This window comes from Syngnathus leptorhynchus, chromosome 5 (genome assembly GCF_054491065.1).
Source record: "Syngnathus leptorhynchus isolate UIUO chromosome 5, UIUO_Slep, whole genome shotgun sequence".
In the NCBI taxonomy this organism is placed as follows: domain Eukaryota; kingdom Metazoa; phylum Chordata; class Actinopteri; order Syngnathiformes; family Syngnathidae; genus Syngnathus; species Syngnathus leptorhynchus.
The window spans coordinates 15,596,585-15,614,998 of NC_141199.1; the positions used below are offsets into that span (position 1 = coordinate 15,596,585).

The 18,414-nt window shown below is 42.7% G+C and overlaps 4 protein-coding genes across 4 annotated transcripts; 1 reads left to right on the forward strand and 3 right to left on the reverse strand.

Annotated features, from left to right (window-relative positions):
• Positions 1–237: 237 nt before the first annotated feature.
• Positions 238–3,387, reverse strand: dnajb14 (DnaJ heat shock protein family (Hsp40) member B14). Its single transcript, XM_085913059.1, has 8 exons — positions 3,186–3,387; positions 2,277–2,451; positions 1,996–2,141; positions 1,727–1,921; positions 1,403–1,488; positions 1,217–1,326; positions 965–1,140; positions 238–839 (listed from the first exon to the last, which is right to left on the reverse strand). Exons 1-8 carry the CDS (start codon positions 3,382–3,384, stop codon positions 715–717), a joined length of 1,212 nt encoding a protein of 403 aa, XP_085769185.1. The 5' UTR covers positions 3,385–3,387; the 3' UTR covers positions 238–714.
• A 394-nt stretch (positions 3,388–3,781) lies between these two features.
• On the reverse strand, positions 3,782–8,761 carry LOC147057254 (tetratricopeptide repeat protein 39B-like). The gene is made up of 19 exons (XM_085911972.1): positions 8,362–8,761; positions 7,767–7,822; positions 7,579–7,607; positions 7,008–7,112; positions 6,799–6,930; positions 6,647–6,723; positions 6,446–6,575; positions 6,278–6,377; positions 6,138–6,203; positions 5,930–6,038; positions 5,788–5,855; positions 5,614–5,673; positions 5,375–5,536; positions 5,206–5,297; positions 5,006–5,126; positions 4,764–4,875; positions 4,559–4,676; positions 4,366–4,482; positions 3,782–4,289 (listed from the first exon to the last, which is right to left on the reverse strand). Exons 2-19 carry the CDS (start codon positions 7,800–7,802, stop codon positions 4,175–4,177), a joined length of 1,749 nt encoding a protein of 582 aa, XP_085768098.1. The 5' UTR covers positions 7,803–7,822; positions 8,362–8,761; the 3' UTR covers positions 3,782–4,174.
• snapc3 (small nuclear RNA activating complex, polypeptide 3) lies at positions 8,341–11,661 on the forward strand. Its single transcript, XM_085911974.1, has 9 exons — positions 8,341–8,616; positions 8,880–8,963; positions 9,041–9,119; positions 9,184–9,288; positions 9,371–9,520; positions 9,591–9,673; positions 10,071–10,229; positions 11,249–11,356; positions 11,435–11,661. The coding sequence occupies exons 1-9, from the start codon at positions 8,381–8,383 to the stop codon at positions 11,580–11,582; spliced, it is 1,152 nt and encodes a 383-aa protein (XP_085768100.1). The 5' UTR covers positions 8,341–8,380; the 3' UTR covers positions 11,583–11,661.
• A 108-nt stretch (positions 11,662–11,769) lies between these two features.
• On the reverse strand, positions 11,770–17,648 carry psip1a (PC4 and SFRS1 interacting protein 1a). Its single transcript, XM_085911973.1, has 17 exons — positions 17,520–17,648; positions 17,083–17,156; positions 16,802–16,878; positions 16,582–16,720; positions 16,429–16,521; positions 16,109–16,204; positions 15,607–15,657; positions 15,451–15,514; positions 15,280–15,373; positions 15,036–15,219; positions 14,642–14,706; positions 14,333–14,388; positions 14,025–14,095; positions 13,804–13,905; positions 13,529–13,736; positions 12,453–12,534; positions 11,770–12,121 (listed from the first exon to the last, which is right to left on the reverse strand). Exons 2-17 carry the CDS (start codon positions 17,152–17,154, stop codon positions 12,091–12,093), a joined length of 1,485 nt encoding a protein of 494 aa, XP_085768099.1. The 5' UTR covers positions 17,155–17,156; positions 17,520–17,648; the 3' UTR covers positions 11,770–12,090.
• Between the last annotated feature and the right edge of the window lie 766 nt (positions 17,649–18,414).

Here is an 18,414-nt window from a genome sequence, read left to right on the forward strand (position 1 = left end):
GATTGTGTGACGCAATCAGCATGGTGCTTCCGTTTTGGTTCTGTAGTGCATTGTTTGGTTTTTCCCAGGGCACACCACTAAAACAAAATCTTTTAAAACAAATCAAACAAAAAGGTTAATCATGTTATTTCTGCCATCACTTGCAAAGATGGATAAACAAAGCTCCGTTATTTGTATGAAACAATTTCTTTGTTTTCCAAAAACATCTAAATGCTATTGGAATAATAAAATCAAGGATTCAATTATTAATAATATTACTTTATTTCATTGACAAGCGAGCGTGGAAGAAAATCTCTCTCTCCTATAGATACTTAAATAACTGCATGAATGTCCAACACTTCCAAAAAAAATTAACATCTTGTATGAAGGCATGTCCCAAAGTAACTCCAGTCTTCTTCCTTCCTCTGGTGATGTTTTCCCATGGAGAATATTCATTTCATGCTGGAAGCATGTTGGCATTACCAACAAGGAAGTGGATGTGCTTACTACTTTATTTTGAAAATCCCTCTTGTAGAAGAACGCTTCTCCGGAATGTCGAAAGTTTGTTTGAGATGGAACAGTGAGGTGAACTTAAAGTACTGGTCTTTTCTCGGTTGGATTTTTCTCGTGTTGCTTCTAATGTAAATTCTCTTCTTAAAACAAACAAGAAAAAAAAAACTGTACATACACACATCTACTGTTATACATTAGATCATCTAAGAGTGTGTAAGCGAGTCATCCACCTCGAAAGAGGTTATTTAGTCTTTCCAGCTCTTTGCAGTTTTCCATGGTCATAAGCTCCGCCTTCTTGCGCATGCGTTCGTCCCGATACACCTTGGCGGCGTACAGCAGCTCTGTTTCTGGGGGGGAGAAATTTGATTGAGTGTATTTGAAATATAATATGAGTCATATTTAACCTGTGAATGAAATTGACGTAATTGGCTTGTTTATCGCATGAAAGGTCATCCAAAGTTGACCCTCTTACTTGTCTGTCTCTCCTTCCAGCAACTATTCTTGACATTGGCCACGTAGTCTTCCTCCACACTTTTCTCAATCTGCTGCAGCGCCGCCGCCGTTTTGTACTCAGACTTGAAGTCTCTGGTGACGTAATAGTTGACATGGAGGTTTTCCGTCTGCCGCTTCACCGTCTGACTCGTGGACCTGGAGAGGACCCCATAGCGTTACAAATAAATACGGCGAGATGTAGAAGAGTTTGGGATAGCGATGTCGCGCTTACGGTCGAGAGTAGAGACTGTAAGGGGGAGGGGAAACCATCATCTGGCTCAGTATTGACACCAAGATCAGGACCACGACGGGCATGAGCTGAATGAACATGGAGAAACCACCCTGGAGAGAAAGATGGCGTCAACAACATGCACGTGGAACGCACACGCAGCAGAAGCGGCGATCTTGCGTCACGTACGTCTCCTCTTTCGTCCGTCCGCTCTTGTCGGTAGTCGCCGTGATGGCTGTAGTTCGTCCTGCCGTTGGCGAACGTCTGTGCGCTTGCTGACAGAAAGGAAAAAAAAAAAAAGTCAGTGGCACTCACGCAACATATTTGACACAGATGAATATTTTACTTTGGATGTTTTTTAATCCGATATTTATTATGACCGCATTAACATTCTTAATTGTTTAATTGTTTTTAACTCGATTCATCTTTAAACGGTTTAAAATAATCAACAGATTGAAATCATTGTGAGTTGTATGCAGCCCTATTTGCCACATTTGTATGGGTGTAACTCACAAGAGGGGAAGCCTCCTCCGAAGAACATATTGAAAAGGTCTTCTGGGGTGATGTCGGCTTCGAACCCTCTGTGGAAGTCAAAGCCGTTGGCGCCGCCATGCGCGTGGCCTGCTCCGCTTGGTTCTTCGCTTCCCGTCAAGTCGTACTGCCGCCGTTTGGTCGGATTGCTCAGCACCGCGTACGCATTACCAATTTCTGCTCGGGGACACAAAACTCCGATTAGTTTTTCCGCACGCTATTTGTACGGACGCCGAGTGTGGGGGACGAACTTTTAAAGGCATCCGTCGCTCCGGGAGCGTGGTTCTTGTCCGGGTGGAACTTGAGGGCCAGTTTCCTGTAGGCCTTCTTCAGCTCATCTTCATTGGCTTCTTTGGTGACACCGAGCACTTCGTAGTAGTCTTTACAGCGCTTTATTCTGACAGGAAGAAAAGAAGTGTTAAGGTAACCCTGCTATCAACACATATTTGCAGTTCAGTGAATTTGAGCTACAGAAAATGGATGGCTGAACATTAACAAGTGTCGCTGCAACATTTTGAGCCAGCATTGTCACCTTTGGACGCCTTCCACCTGCTCTTGCGTGAACACCTTGGACGATTCGGCTCCCGTGGACTCGGCGCGTGCCCTCGTCGCTTGCGGGCCGCCGTCTTCTGAATTGTGCGCCGGTCGTCTGCGATGTGCGCCATTAGCCGCAGAGCTCCCGTTTCTGGTTATCGCGTCAAGCAAGGCTGTGGTAAGACAAATAAGAAGACAATGTTACATCGATGTATGAGTGATTCTTTTAAGAGTGTGGTAGTATTCGTGGCACCAGTGGATTCCTTTAGTATTGCGAATGATCTGCTGGCTTAGTACAGTTCAATTGTCATATATATAAAAAAAAAAAAGTTTAATTGTTATATGTTGACATTCATTCATATTTATATGTGGCAATAGAAAAACAGGTGTTTAATTTTTTATTTTTTACATTTTTAACCATTTTCTTTTGATTTTTATAACAGGATAATGTGTTCACGGCTACCGTGTGGAAGCATAGTGATGACGTCACGCCACTGACAGTTCTGATCCGCTCGCTTCGTAAGATTTCAAATTAGCCAAGATGGTGCTTACGCTTACAACTACGCCAAATCGACACGTTTTATCTTGTTATTTTTCTGTGAAAATGTGAACATATCCACGATAGTTATGAACGACGCTCACTTTAAATTGCGCTAACGACACGCGCAGCAAGCCTAAATAGCTTAGCTCAGTTTATTAGCGTACAAGCTCGCTGTTAGCTTTTGACAAAAGCTTCACTTCTTGTTGACATTTTTCCCCATACATTAACTTTTAAAAACGGCGTTATGATCTTAAAATATCTGATGCATATTTCATGATTATACAGTCGCTCTGGCCGGCTGTCTAAATTGTCGTCTCTACCACCTCCCCATCTGGGAGCTAGGCTAGCCGGAAGCAACGTCTTTACCTTTGGCTCGCGCTGTCGGGAAGAGCTTCTCTGCTTTGTGGAGGAACTTGAGCGCCTTCTCCTTGTCCCCAGCCTCGATGGCTTTTGACGCGATATTGACACATTTCTCAGCCTCGTCTCGGTTCCCTTCCATTTTCTTTCCTCCTCCTCCCTCCTCCTTTCCTGGGCGGGTCACATGATACACCACGTGACCCATCATTTGAATGACACGTCTCGGTCGCCTAATTTCATTTAAATAAACACCGTTTTATGAATTTGTGAAAGTTATAGACTATTTAAAAAAAAAAAACTTTTGGGGACTGATGAGCTGGTGTTCTAAGTACTAAAGTTACAATTTATGAGCCAAGTGGGAGATTATTATTTCAAGAAAGTTATTTGCTGTTGTGTGCCGTGATATTTTACCAAATGTAAAATATGTGCCTCGGTTTAATATAGTTTTCAAACACTCATCAATTATTCCGCATGTCGTTTGACAGAATAAAGTTTGATAAAAAAAAAAGCCAACTACTCAGCATTGTATACAAACATAACCATAGCCCTAAAAAAAAAAAAATCAATTACCACATACCACAGCCATATTATCACAACTATGCTCATTTAAGGTTTATTTGGCACATCTGATACATTTCATCCAGAAGAAAAATATACATGATCAGCTATTTACAAGACATCACATCCACAGGGACTAGAATCTGACAGTTTTACCTCAAACGGCACGGCAGCCCTAACTTTCAAATATATATGCTTCACTATTCCCATCAGAGAAAGTAGATGGCATATAACTGACAACATTTTAGCACCTAAACATATCAGAATTTCTCCACAAAAAAATCAAATACATGTAAGTTGATGTTTGTGTATAAATGCTTTTACAGTGGAAGAATATTACAGAAGACACAGTGATGCATTTCCAGAAGCATCGTAAAAAGATGTCCTGGGGGGGGCAGTCATAAGGCTGGAGCTCGTATGATAACCCGATAATAGAGAGTTCACGCCGGCATGCGTGCAGGCGGCATCTTGGCCGCAAAGGAGCCTATGCTGTTGAGCACGGCGTGGATGCGGAAGTGGAGCCGAGACTCCATGCTGTAGTCTTTGTAGTCCAGCCTGAAAGTCGTAGCGGTTTCTTTTAGCATCCTCTCAGGGAGGGGAAAAAAAAAGGAATATTTTAGAAGATACTTACTTGGCGCTTTCAAGCACAAAAATGGCTTTTTCCATGTCACCCCTCTGTTTGTGCAGGAGGCCCATCTCGTACATGGTAAACGGCACCAGGTAGTTGTCGTGCTTCAGGTCGCTTTCGCTGCAAAGTGGGTTACATTCCCAAATTGATTGCATTCTTTCAAAAGTGACCAAGCCTATTTAGGTATGTGGCTGACCTGGATAGGACGCGGTTGAAGCAGACCTCCGCCTGGTCGAGTTGCCCCAACTGCCTCAGACACAAGCCCTTGAGCAACTGAACCACACACTGGTCGTCCAGGTGGTAGTCCGACGGGCCTGTGCGTGACAAACACCGTGTCATGTGTGAGGGGGGGGGAAAAAAACAAAAACTCTTGATGCACTACTGTTGTCCTTCTCACTCACTTGAATTATACTTGAGTTCCTCCTCCGCTTTCTCCAACGTAGCCAAGATGTTTTCCGTCAAGTCGGCTCTTTTGCCAACAATGGTGAAGCCGTTCCACACGTACATCATTTCCTGCAGGATGAAATTTCCTTTAATTTAATCTTTTGATTTTTTTTTATTGAATGTTTTGATTTTTTTTTTATTTAATTTATTGGTTTTTAATTTAATTGAATTCTGCAAAATGCCACAAAACAGTCCGCACCAAAGCTGGAACGACCAGCTTGACTGGTTTGGAGGAGACGTAGCGCTGAGCCTTCTTGGCCGCAAACTTCTCTGTCGGAATGGACTTTCCGGCCAACCTAAGCCGCAGACCGTCCACCTCCCTGCGAAGCGCACTTGTATCATTCCCGTGACTCCAAAAATGCAAAAAGCTCATTGTCTGCTTTTTTTTTTTTTGCATACCTGAATAAATCCTCCACATTTTCACCCAGTTTCTTGACTTCCTCCTCCGGGAGCATGCTCAGTATGGACGCCTTCTGGAACATGTAGACGGCCTACGAGCAAACAAGACGACTTTGAGTCTTTCCAAAAAATGGCAAAGATGAGTGACTATTTTTTTTTTCTTTTTCACCTGTGACCATTTGCTCTCCTTGCAGAGCAGATCGGCATAGTGGTACGCTTCCCGCCAATTCTGCTCAAAGGAGTAAGCCCACATGAGCTCCCAGTAGCATAGGTGGTGAATCTGGCGCCACTCCTGCTGAGCGGCGATGCAAGCGTGAAACTTTTCCTCAGCCTAACCAGAGAAACACAACAATCAGCAAAAACAAAAGGTGGAGCCACGAGAAGAAAAAAAAAAAAAGCATCTCTTACAAATGTGATGTTTCCCTTGAGCAGGGAAATTCTTGCAACATAGAAAAGCATAAGAGCCCCCTGTGGAGAAAATGAATATGGTGAAGAACATGATGTAATTTTTTAAAAAATAATTTATTTACTTATTCAATAATATAATAATATGAGATAATTTAGTTGTTTAAACAAGCTTACATTCGGGAACCTGTTAGCGTAAGGCTCCAGCAGAGCCTCCGCCTCACTGAGATCCACGTCACCAGAACCTTCGAGTAGATAAAAAAAAGTTGATATATTAAAAGAAAAAAAATTCAGAGGTCTAAAGAGAGCGTCTCTTTACCCAGAATGACAGAGATGTAAAGGTGAAACATGAGTAGAGTCAAAGTGCTGAGAATAGAGCGCAGGCTGTCGCTGGAGGCGCCCGCTCGCAACTCAGACAAGCCCAACTCCTGAAAAGAAAAAATAAATCAATAAACTGCATTCTAGGTTCATCTTGAAATTTCACCCAAAAGCCACATTTTTTTTGTGAGGAGTCTTTATCCACCTACCCTGTCCCCCGAGAAACCCAAAAACTCCATCAGTTTGAGGATTCTAGCTGGTAAGAGAGATAGCATCTGTGAAAAAAACAAAAAATGTCAGTTCTTGCCATGTTTTTACGTCTTGACTGTTAATTAGCGAGGGTTCCCACCAGATTAAAAGATCCAATGCCCATGCTGACTCCGCCCTTAAAGTGAACATAGGTGCTCTTCTCCATTTCCGTGCTGCCCTGCACCAGCGCTTGACACTCCCTGCGAACACGCAACATAGCGTTGACCTTCAAAATACATCCAAGCGCCAACCAATGCGTGCGGCGTACTTGAAAATCTGATAGCTGTTCCGGATCCTCATGCCTCCCTTGATGAACCCGATGATGCTCTCGTCGAGGAACGTGAGCGCCGCCTTCTGCAGCAGCACTTCGGCGTAGCAGAGCTCGGCGTGCATTTCCTCTGTGTGACAAAACGGGACGTTAGAGAGCGTCTCAAGAGACGCTGAGCTCGACATCCGCGTGACCTCTCACCTTCTGTCAGACTTTCAGGTGATTGCCTTTGCCACAGATTGACCAGAGTCTCCATTATTCCCGTTTTCTTTCTAAACCTAGAGAAGATTAAAAAAAAAAAAACTATTACGCAATTCATCCCGGTTCCGACTGACTACCTGTCGGGGCCGTACCTCTGGCATGTCAGAAGCGCGTCGCTGAGTGACTCCATCGCAGCGTTCATGTCCTTTGGGTCAAAGGTCATGCCCGCCTGCATTACGAGCATGCTGCTGTAGCCCATCGCGTGGTACATGCTCTGGCTTTTCCTGTCGCCAACACAAATGTATCTTGTGTCATATATCTTGAGCGGCATGTCATGCGGAAAGGGCAAAACGGGACTTACCAGGGTTCTAAAAGAGCTAAGGCATCTGAAAACTTGTTGTTTAGGAAGAGATCGAGGGCGCTGGAGCATTCCTTCAACGCTGCTTCTAAATCTATAGGTGGTTCTCTGGATAGAAGATGTTCTTTACCCGTTAGTTTGCATACATGTAAAAAATTAAACCCGATTGGTGTAGTTTAGCCACTGAAGCTGAAAATCAAACTGAAAGGACTAACCCACCTAAACAAAATGAATACCACAGGACTCAGTGAGGTAAGATTGAAAAGGTTAAATTTGAATAAAAACATAATGGGGTTAAAAGAGAGTGACCAAATTAATTTCACTGATAAATCGTAAGTGTAATAAATATGGAGCCACTAAAAAGTAGCTAAAGTCTTGCAATACAACACATTTGAATTGGCTGGGAATCATTGTGCTTTTAGCGCCCTCTAGTGTGTATATAGTATATTGCAAATAGAAATTACCCTCGTTTCTGACAAACTATCATGCATATTACACATATCATTGCCTGTACAGCAATAGCGGCCATTTAGAAACCAAAAATAATCACATTAAAATGGATGAAATAACTTACAATAAATTTCCAGAACAGGGTTTTTCCACCTAGGAGAGAAGGAATGGAAAAGCTAAAGATTTTGGCATAATAATACACAATATTCAATTTAATGTTCATAAAGATTCATTTTAGTCCCCACCAGTAAAAATGCAAACAAAAAAAGCTTGACTGTGTTATCAAAAAAATAATTGTTAGCAAAAACGAACCTGATGCAGGGAGTAGTTTCCATTGGCGAGCTCCATCTCCAAGAATAAAAACTTCTCTAGATGGATAGAAAAAAAAATCTTTGCAACTCCGTTTGCAAATCTTCACCTTCACTTGGAAAATAATTATCTATTAGAGTCCCTTCATTGATATTTATACTTTTCTATGCTTACTACGGCCTGCCCACTTTATCTCCTGATATGACACAGTGATGCTGTGTGTGAAGGCACACAATCAGCTGGTTGTTTGACCATCTAAAAAGTAACCTATCCAGGCAGGGTTGTGGTGTGAAATTGCAATTAGTCTTCGGTATTGTGCTTAAAAGGCCAACCAAAAAGGAAAACTAATGTTAGTTGCTCATCTTCATATAACAAGCATTTTAAGGCGCCAACCCTTGATCTATTCCACATTACAATGCCTAAAAATCATATTTCAACTTTAAATTTAGTCCAGTAATGCAATGTCGTGTCATGTAATCCTCATGAACAGGATTTGTGCCTTAATCCGCAAAATATTTTCAAATTTTCCACCAGACCACTGCGAAGCTGGCACAAGTACTACATTACCCACAATCCCCCGCGCGCTGCATTGACGTACTTCCTTATTTATAATAAACATGGCGACTTCCTCGGCGCCAGCGTCCGACCTCAATCCAAACATCCCAGAATACGATTACGGTAACAAAAATACCAAAAAGTTTCACATAGACTCGTTCAGAAAAGAGTGGCTGGGTAGACTCAAGCCGTTTGACTATTCCTACGCCGTCGAGGACGAAGACACGTTTCACGCCAACTTTGCTCACGAGATGGGAGTCAGCGTGGAAATGATGCGGGAGCTCAAAGAAGTCTGCAGGTACCTTTAAACACAACTCCGAGGAGAAGCCAAGAAAGAGACAACAGCACAGAAGCACTTCACAAAGAGGGCATGACCTCCACCACACACTAACGCTTGCAGCAAGTAGAAATAACCTTCACACCTGAGTCTCATTACATCTTTCTTAATTGCATCATTCTTCAACGTTTGGGTGCATACTGTAACCTTTGACCTTTCCAGGAAGTGGACATTTTTTGGACTGGTTTTGTCTTATATGGCTTTTTATTTTGCCTTTCCAATAGCCCCGAATTACTTCGTTGCCATCCCGAGGACCAGGAGCCTGACCCAGAAGTTGTACCTGAAGACTCCACGTTGAAAACTCTCATGTATGCATTTTATTTATATTTATATTTGCTTTGAATTCCTCTATTGGGCCACCGACCTCGTGATTTTGTCTCAACAGCGAAAGGAAAAAGAGGCAAGATTACAAATCCTCTCTAAAAATCAACAAGAACAGACACGACCTTTACGCAGACGAGCAGGCGAGTTGTCAAAGGTTCGGCTTTTGCCGAGGTACGAGCTTGACTGATTTCTGCCTTTTCTCAGGAGCGACTGGCCATCATGACGAAATCAGATACCGTGGAAAATTTAGTCCCCGAAGGAGACGTGATTCTGACAATCAATGTCTACCATCCGGCTACTTTTGAAAAGGTGCGTGGATAGTTTGAGGATTATTTTGACAATATTCTCGAGAAATTTGGTTTCTCCATTTTCTTCCCTTTTCCCCTTGCAGTTTTGCTACGTCCGACCTCACATGACGTTGCTGGTTCTGGGTTCGCAAAGTTTGTCGGAACTGCGAGACGCCATTTGCTGCGCTAGCGACCTACAAGTGTGCGGCGAGTTTAGCAACACGCCGGACATGGTGCCGGATGTAGTCAACAAAGTGAGCGCCAAGCCCCCCCCCCCCTCCTCGTCGCATGTTTTGTAACGCAAACATTTTTGTCGTGTTTCAGGACATCTACAAGTCTGCTTTCTTTTTCTTCGAAGGGGTGTTTTATAACGACACGCGCTACCCCGAATGCCGCGACATCAGCCAGTAAGTTTGAATGCGGCCATTATTCCCTCATGTTTTGGATCGCCCGTAACAAACACAGCCTTGTGAATTAAGAATCCTTGAATAATTATTTGTACAGGTTTCAGACAAGAGTTACCGCTAATAGCGTCCGCGTGAGGGAAATCGGAAAAAGGTTAGAGGAGGAATTCTCGGTGAAAAGCTCGTTTGTGATCGGGTCAGCCGATTGCGTGAAGTTTATCGTTTACTCACATTGAGGAAGTATTTGCTAAAATAAGAAACGATAGGCCCGTGGAGCAGACCGTTTTTATGCCGACACTAAAAATCTAAATTGCGCAATGTGGATAAAATAATCTCTGTATATTCCGCTTCAGAACTCGTGTCATACGAACGTATTTCTGTTTTGCAATCGTCTTTGCAGGACCACGATCACATGGGCCAAGGCTAAGAACTTCCCGCCGTATACCCAGGCCAAGATGGAGGACACCAAGCTGACCGATCTGGAGGTGAAAGTGGGCTTCCCCTACTTTTACTGTCACCAGGGCGACTGTGAACATGTTGTCATCATCACAGACGTCAGGTAAAACCAAAGCGCCCCCTAGTGGGAATTGACTGCCTGTGGACGTTCTCGAGTGATGCTAAAGGAATGAAACAGTCATCAAGATTTTGTTTTTATCAGAACAAAAAAAAAAGACTAAAACAAACACTTTCATTTTAAAGCACAGCTATATCAGTTTGAGAAATGAAACGGTCGACTACGTTCCTATTTCTGCATCCTTTAGTGCGTTCTGTTCTCGAGAACAACCACGTTGATTATTTGAAGTGCTCATACGAGATAGCTGAGCTCAAACGTCAAAGCGGTGCATTCCGTAGATGCCATTGTGGTTTCTCGATTCTCACGGCATCATTACCAATATTCAACACATTCAAGAAACCTACAGTTGGAAACCAAAGCTTGCTGGAGCTTATAATTATTAGCAAATTTCCATTCAGGTTTTATGTCACAGAATTGGACCGAGAGATCCAATGTGAAAGTTCAGTTCTGTTTCTTCTTTTAATTTAATCGGAGTACAAATCGACATCGCAATGTAGCAGAATGCAATTTTCGAATGGCAAAGGCCATCGTTTGATCATTCAGTCGGAATCATCTAGCTCAAAGATAAAAATAGAGACTCAAAAAATAAGCTCCTCAGCTGAGGTCATAAAAATAAGCTTTATCGTGATTTAGTTGCTTCACTAGCAAATATTCAGTCTCCGGCGGCAAGCCGACCGTGACCAAGTCGTAAGCTTGTGTTCGGAAGGCGGAAATAAATGGAGTCACACAGCAATGAATGAATGAATGAACTCCACCGTTGTACCTCCACCAAGCAAATCATCTTGCGGCCGCTCTGCCTTTAAGGATGTGACGCGCTCAGGAATCTCCGTGATGTGAAAAGCGCTTTGTTTCGCAAAGAGGCTTTCGTGACACCTCAAATGTCTCTGAAGCGTAAGCACAGGAGGGGGTGGGGGGGCGAACACATCTCGTGTCATGGAGCCCCTCAAAGAGTCAAATCTGCTGACGCCAGTGATGTTTTTTTTTTTTTGCTGGTCTTTTTGTAGATTGACGCACAAGGACGACTGCCTGGACCGGAAGTTCTACCCGCTGCTTATTCACAAACATCGAATCGCCACGCAGAAATGTGCCGTTTGCGACACTTATATTGCCAGGTGCGTTCAAAAAAAAATAAAAAAAAGATTTTTTTCATTGCCCACCCGATTGACATGCCACTTGCTGTTTTTCCTCAGGTGGTGCACCACCGGCGACCAGTTTGCCCCGAGTCACCCTTGCGTGTTTTGCGACAAATGCTTCCGTATGCTGCACTACGACGCCGACGGCAACAAGTTGGGCGAATTTCTGGCTTACCCTTACACGGACCGCGGCGCTTTCAACTGACGCCGCTTTGCACCAGGTTGACTTCCTGTTTTGTGGTTTATATTTATTTGAAACTTATAATAAAGATTTGTTGACTGAGTTTAATACATCATAGTAGTTGTGCTTCTAGTTTAACAAGATCTCTATGACAGGTTTTTTTTTTTTAAACGGTAAAAGCAATTGGATGAAATCAACAATCAGCAGAGAAAACTGTGCACTACTTTATTATTTGACGCTGAAACGTATCAAACTAAAAGGCACAAAAATAACTCTTATTTACACACGTTTAAAAGAGGAAGCAGTTTTTTTTAAAGACACTTAAACAATGGATAAGTTCAAACTTCCCTCTTTTTAGACTACGGTAACTGTAAAAGCAGACAAAGTGCTTTGTCTTCTACGACAACGACGACTACCGAAGGGCGATACGCGGCGACTTTGACTGCGACGGTCGTTAATGTGGAAACCAGTTAAGGTGAGAAACTGGATGGCACATCCCAGTGTGAAGACCTTGAGGGACCAGTGCGAGCTGTTAGGCGGAGGCCTCCGGACCAACGGGAGCGCTGTGGAAAAGTGGATCGACAAAGTTAGACTAATTGCAGGAGAACACTTGCTGAATCTTTTTTTTTTTTTTGCAAGAAATACTTTTGAGATGATTCAGATGACAATATTTACTAGTTTTGGAAAAAAAAGCACCAATACTATGACACCGATACCACTTTGTCAGCCTGACAAGTGGGCTATTGTACTTCCGATAAATATCCAAGTAATGGTGTGATAGTCACATCTTTTTTTTTTTTTTTTTTTTTACACGTAGACCTAACATGAACATGCTACAAGTATTTTCTACCAGACTCTGCCAAAGTGGTAATCATTTCTTTAAAAAGAGGCTACCTGAGATTCTCCCCCGAGGAGGTATCTTCACGTGGCTCCTGCTTATTTTCCTTGGTGCTGTGATCTCCTTCGCCTGCCTTGTCTAGAGGACACACAGGCTCAAACGTCCAAAAACCGCAGCAAAGACAAGCGTTTGGGAGCATGTGATGACGCATGTCCTCGCCCCAGACCTCAGGGAGATCATTCCTATTTTACGGCCATTTGCCGCGCCGCGCATTAGAAAGGAACCTTTTCACGCAAGTCAAGTATTCATCCGGTCGTACGAGATGCTCAAGCGCAGGATGTGGTGTGTGTGTCCCCCCCCCCCCCCCCCCCTTCTCAATAAATCCTGTGACCTGCCTAAAAGGGATGAAGGATGCTCACCGGGAAGGCAATTCTCAGGATACTGGTTGGGTTTGAACGGAATTGCCCGGCGGTTAAAGTCAGTCAGAACCTCAATTGACTCGTACCAGGATGTTTCAATTTTGACATGACATGTAACAAGTTCTGTCCTCTCATTGAATAACGGGGCTGCAATTAACAGGAACGGCTGCTTTTTTTCTTTTTTTTTGATGTTGCCATTTTATTTTATGAGTAGGCTGAAGGCGGCGTGTGTTCTCGGCTTTTATAAAAGTCCGTTAAAGGTTGTTATTCAACCATTAGATGGCATCACAAAAAAAAAACGATGCGTGGCAATGTACGTAAAATGTCTGCGGTACAGCGGAACCTTTGGAATTTAAGTGCTTCCTCTTTAGCTTTTTTTTTTTTTTTTTCCCTTTGCAAGGCCAACAGAAGGATACCAGTGAGAATGAAAAGTTATATACAGACTCCACGTTGCTTCTAAAAAATAAATAAATTAAGAGTGCAAATAATTGTTTAAACTGCTCTAGCGAGTGCAACTATCAAATTTGGCTTTTTCTTTTTTTTATTAAAAATAAATCCGTAATATTTATTGTTACTAGTCACAACATGGTGGTGGCAGAGAGAAGCTGGCTAGCTAGCTAGAGAAGCTAGCTAGCTAGCATCCATTCCTCATGTTTCTGCACTCTTATTCATTCTAACCCAAGAAAATGGAAGTCCAATTTTTTTCCACCTACCTGTGCCCACGTTGTTTTCTTGCGCTTGCTCCGCTTTCTTCAGCGTCCCTTTCTTGGCCTCCTCATGCTGCCGCTGCTCGGCTATGGACCTGTTGAGCACCTTGCTGAGCATGCACTCGCCCTCGCCCACCAGGAACATGGTCTTGAATTTATTGTACAGCATGGTGGCTTTGTCCATCACGTCCTGGCTGGCTTTAAATCTGCGGATCTGGAGCACAGCAAAACGTAAGGCGGCGAGTCTCGGCTGCCATTTTGGAGCGTGGGCGCCGCCTTACCTTCTTCAGAGTGGCGATGAGTTCGCCCTGCTTCTGCAGGTGCTGAGTGGTCACCTGAAGAGTGCTGATCTCATCTAGGGCAACCAGGCACTTCTTCACATCCTTTACACGTAACAAATACACAATAATACTTTTGTCAAACATAATGTAATGAGAGAGCTAGAATTAAGAATTGACCAATGTGTCACCTCCCACAAAAAAAAAAAAAAAAAAGAACTCACGGGATTGTCTATCTTCAGCGAAATCTTGATTTCACTGTGCAATCGCTGGAGCTTGACATCTGTGGACATTTCTGTGAAGAAAGAGGCTCCGCTTCAATGGTTGCTTTCAAGGTTTTTTTTCCCACCCCAAAAAACAGGGAGGCTTTTAACAGTGACAAAGGATGTTAAGAAGTTTTTATCACTTGTTTGACTGCGCTGTTGTCAAGAAACGGGTTTCGTGGTATTAGCTGCTTTATTCCTCGATCCAGTGATTGCGGCGATAGAGGGAGCTCTCGGTATCGAGAGGTTAGTCGAGGCGGTGAACTCACCCTTTTTCTTGGCCCCGGAACGTTCGTCAATTTTCTTCAGGTCGTCTTTGCTTGAACTGTTTGTAGTAACGACAACAAAAAGGCAGTTTCGCACATTGTTTAACTTTAGAAACGACATCAAATAATCCAAAGTGAATTTTGGACTCAAATGTCCTTCTGATTGCATTCCAGTATCTGTTGCTCAATGGGTGATGCTAATTTAGTTCACCAATCTAGAACGTTTTACATGATGTGTTAGCATTAAGCTCGATTTTTCAGACTCAGCGCTTATGCAATGGAATACTTTGGCAGCAAAGCATGAGCACTTACTCCTCTTTGCGCCGCCGTCCGTCCTTGTCCACATCGATGTTCTGTTTCTTCTTGCCTTTGTTTTTCTGATAAAATCAATAAAAATGTGATGTGAAAAAATTGTGTCCAATATCATTAATGGCAAATCTATTTCCAAAATCGTTTCAGGAGGGCGAGTAAAAATAAACAAGTGAGAAAGTGTGGTTGCATTAGTGTACACACCCTCTTGGAACTGGGGATGTGGCTATGTTCAGAATTTACACATTAAAATGTATGTTACAATCTTAAAAATTCCAACAATTGAGACGTACAGCTTATTGTTTACAATAATGGTGTGGGGGGGGGATCATTTGTTTCTATCACATTAACCTTTTTCTACCCACTGTACATGTTGTCTGGTGAAGACCACACTTACCTCGTCGTCATCCGAGGCACCGGAGGAGTTGCCGTCTTTGGACTGCTTTTTCTTCTTGGCCTCTGGCTCTCTGCCCTCGCCGTCCTTGGCTTTAATGTCATCCTTCCTTCGCTTGTCCTCCTCAGAGATCTTGGACTTGTCCTCTGCCGCTCTCTTCCTCTTTTTATCCGACTCAGCGCTGTCTCTGATGGCCGAGTGGCAATTATTATTATGTTGTGAGACCACCGTGTGTGTGTTTGTTTACATTTCACTTCCTGAGGCTGATCGGTCTTGATGCTGGAGGAGGAGTAACTTTTCACTTTTGGGCTTCCTGCCTCGTCGTTTGGGGGCCTCCCCACCTGACAAACGAGTCCATTATTGGTTATTGCGAGATCAGGCGAAATATTATAGGATGGCAAAGGACATTTCAACTTGCCTGCGGGACTGACGGGACTCGCCGGGGGAGCTTCGGCTGTCTCAATCTCCTGCTCACCCTCATTCTGAATTAAAACAATATCAATATTTAGGCTCGTTCAAATATGACTTGATGCGCTCCTGCAACTTCAAGAGACGTCAGGAAATAAAAAGGCACCTTTCTTTTTCGTCCTCGCTTGGGTTTAGAAGATTCTGTCTGGACTGAGTCCTGAAAATTGACAAATAATTTAATAGATTAAATATTTAAAAATGCATTTTATTTACCTTACAGCAAACAATTTACACATTGAATTCATTAAGCCAATTTACATTATTTTTTGTTGTACTATAGCACCACCTTGTGGCGAGATCAGGACTAGCATGCTTTTCAGACTAGCAATGCACCCACTGTGGTTACATTGAGTCAATTTTAATATTAGCTAAGAATTGTTTCTTCTAAAATTTATTTAATTTTAATCTTGTTAAAATTTCATTTTATAAACTTTTGGAACATGATGCAAAGCAGGAAGCAGTGACAGCAAAGTCCACAGAAGAAGCCATCCAAGAAATGAAACCAATGACGAAAATGATGATGCCTCAAGCGCACAGACCACATGCAGAATTTGATCTTGACCCCCCCCCCCCTGCAATCTACACCTCCCAACATGCAAAGTACGTACATCCTGTTTCATATCAGTGATCATAGGCCCTTCTTCCTCCTCCTCCTCTTCTCCCTCCTCCTCCTCCTCCTCCTCCTCAGCCTCCCTTCCTGGAACCTGAAAGGTGGTGTTCCATTTTATGGAACCTCAAAATTATTAGTCCTACAACTAGGAATGTTGTAGATTTTTGTGACAAAATTGCTTATAAATCTGAACAAATGGAATTTGAACTAATACAAAAAGCAACAAGACAACAAGAAGCTGTGATGAAACATAGGCAGTGTCTGTGACATCAAGCGGATGACTTTATAGGCAGGTTTAGTTTATAAAGAAACATTTACCTCAGATGATTTTGTTTCCTTATCGTCTGTCTCCTCCTCCCCCTCCAGGCCGGCGTCTGAATCCTTCTCAGACAAAGATTCAGGACGAATCGGCTAAAGAAAAGAAAACATGAGCTGTACAGGAATGTTTTGCCCACAATATGGGATGCAAACCTTGGGTGCCGTCAGCTCCACTTTGGGGTTGTTTTCAATCTCCCACAGTCCTTCGTTGAAGCCCTTCCTCTTGTTGGGTTTGGCATACTTGTCTTTGTTAGGTTGGTACGGGAAGATGTCTTTGGGGCCGAGAAAAGCACTGTCAGGAAGATAGGTAGAATTATTTCCCCATTTCTGAAAAATGTGTGTGCTACGGAAATGCTTTCGTGTCGTTTCTCACGTTTCATGGGTGCCGAAGAAGAAAATGGGTAACTTAATGTTGGATGGCTTCACAGCGCCATCCGGGACTTCATCAATCTGTCAACGGGATGAAAAAAAAGTGAATTCATTACTGTCATCATCATAGTACCTGCTTTGAAGTAACATTTGAACATTCCTCTGTCATATAATTATTATATTTTCCACTTGATCCAAGTGAAGCATGTTTATACCTCACACTTTGGCTTGCAACAGAAAGTGAAAGAAAGAAATGAAGGGAAGGCCCAACCCCTGCACACTTACTCTGGCTGGCCAGTGAGGATAGCCCTTCATTTTGGCAAAAATCAGATCACCAGGGTTCCAGTCTCGGGCCATTTCTGTTCGAAAAACATCCGAAACGTGAACTTTCCAGCCTCTCAACTACAAATACTGACAGCACATGACAACATCAGGGAGCCCCTCCCCCTGATCACCACCATCTTTCCCATTCATTCGCACACTGGTCATTCAAAGTAGAACAACGATTATATTTCACACGGAAGCGTGAATTAATATGACTAAATTACTTAGTAGCTATCATGAGTGTGGTAACACCGATGTCAACAAACGTGCTAGTTAGCTAGCTAGCAGCAGGTTGGTCGATACTGATGATGTAGCCACGATAAAAAAAAAAAAAAATCGTCTGCCGACCGACTGAGCCGCGTGGAGAATATAACATTAATTATGAGTTGGTTTTTTACTTGACAGTCGCTGTGGCGTAACGTTTTCTCCTCCGCACAAATGCTGCTTTTCCGCACACAATCCCAACCACGTTTTCCCCTCCCGCCTTCTACGTCACCAGTCAGTACCACTCCGATGTACAATAGAGGGGTGTGTTACTTTCAAAAATACCTCGCTGAGATGAATAATTCCGTTTTTGAATCATGTTGTATGACCCTTGTGTTTTAAACTTAATAAAATCCAATAATCTCTTTCATTATCCCACGTGGATTGTTTAGTAAATATGTTTAAATAAAATAAATATATATGTAATCCCCGTTATAAATAGACGGGAGCATTTGTGTGGTTTCGTTGCTTAGAAACATGCATATGTATTTACTTTGTGATGACGTCACAATTAGTCGCCATCTTAAACCGGGAGCTACCATTCACTTTGAACTCCCGGTTCAAGGTGGCGGTCCCATCACCTCTTGTCCTGGTGCTGAGTATACAAGTTTATTTAGTGACAACATGTGGTATGACGACGAATTCCACATATAGGACTGTAAAATTGAAGTGGGAAGTCGCTGATGTTGCATACTAAATTGCAATATGTCATCCATCCATTCATCCATCCATCCATCCATCCATCCATCCATCCATCCATCCATCCATCCATATCAGAAGCTCTGGTGTATATGATGTATTGTATTTGTTTTTTTTAAATGTTTTCTGTAATTTTATTTGATCAATACCCATTCTGATGATTGCATCCTGTTTTATTGTATTTTTGTATTGTATTGATGGTTTCAAAACTTATCACGTGATAGTGGATGGTATTAAGAGATGGATTGGACCGCTGCCGTTCATAATTCTGAATTTGAACAAACAAATATTATACTGTAGTATTAGAGTAACTTTTGAATCTAAATAACT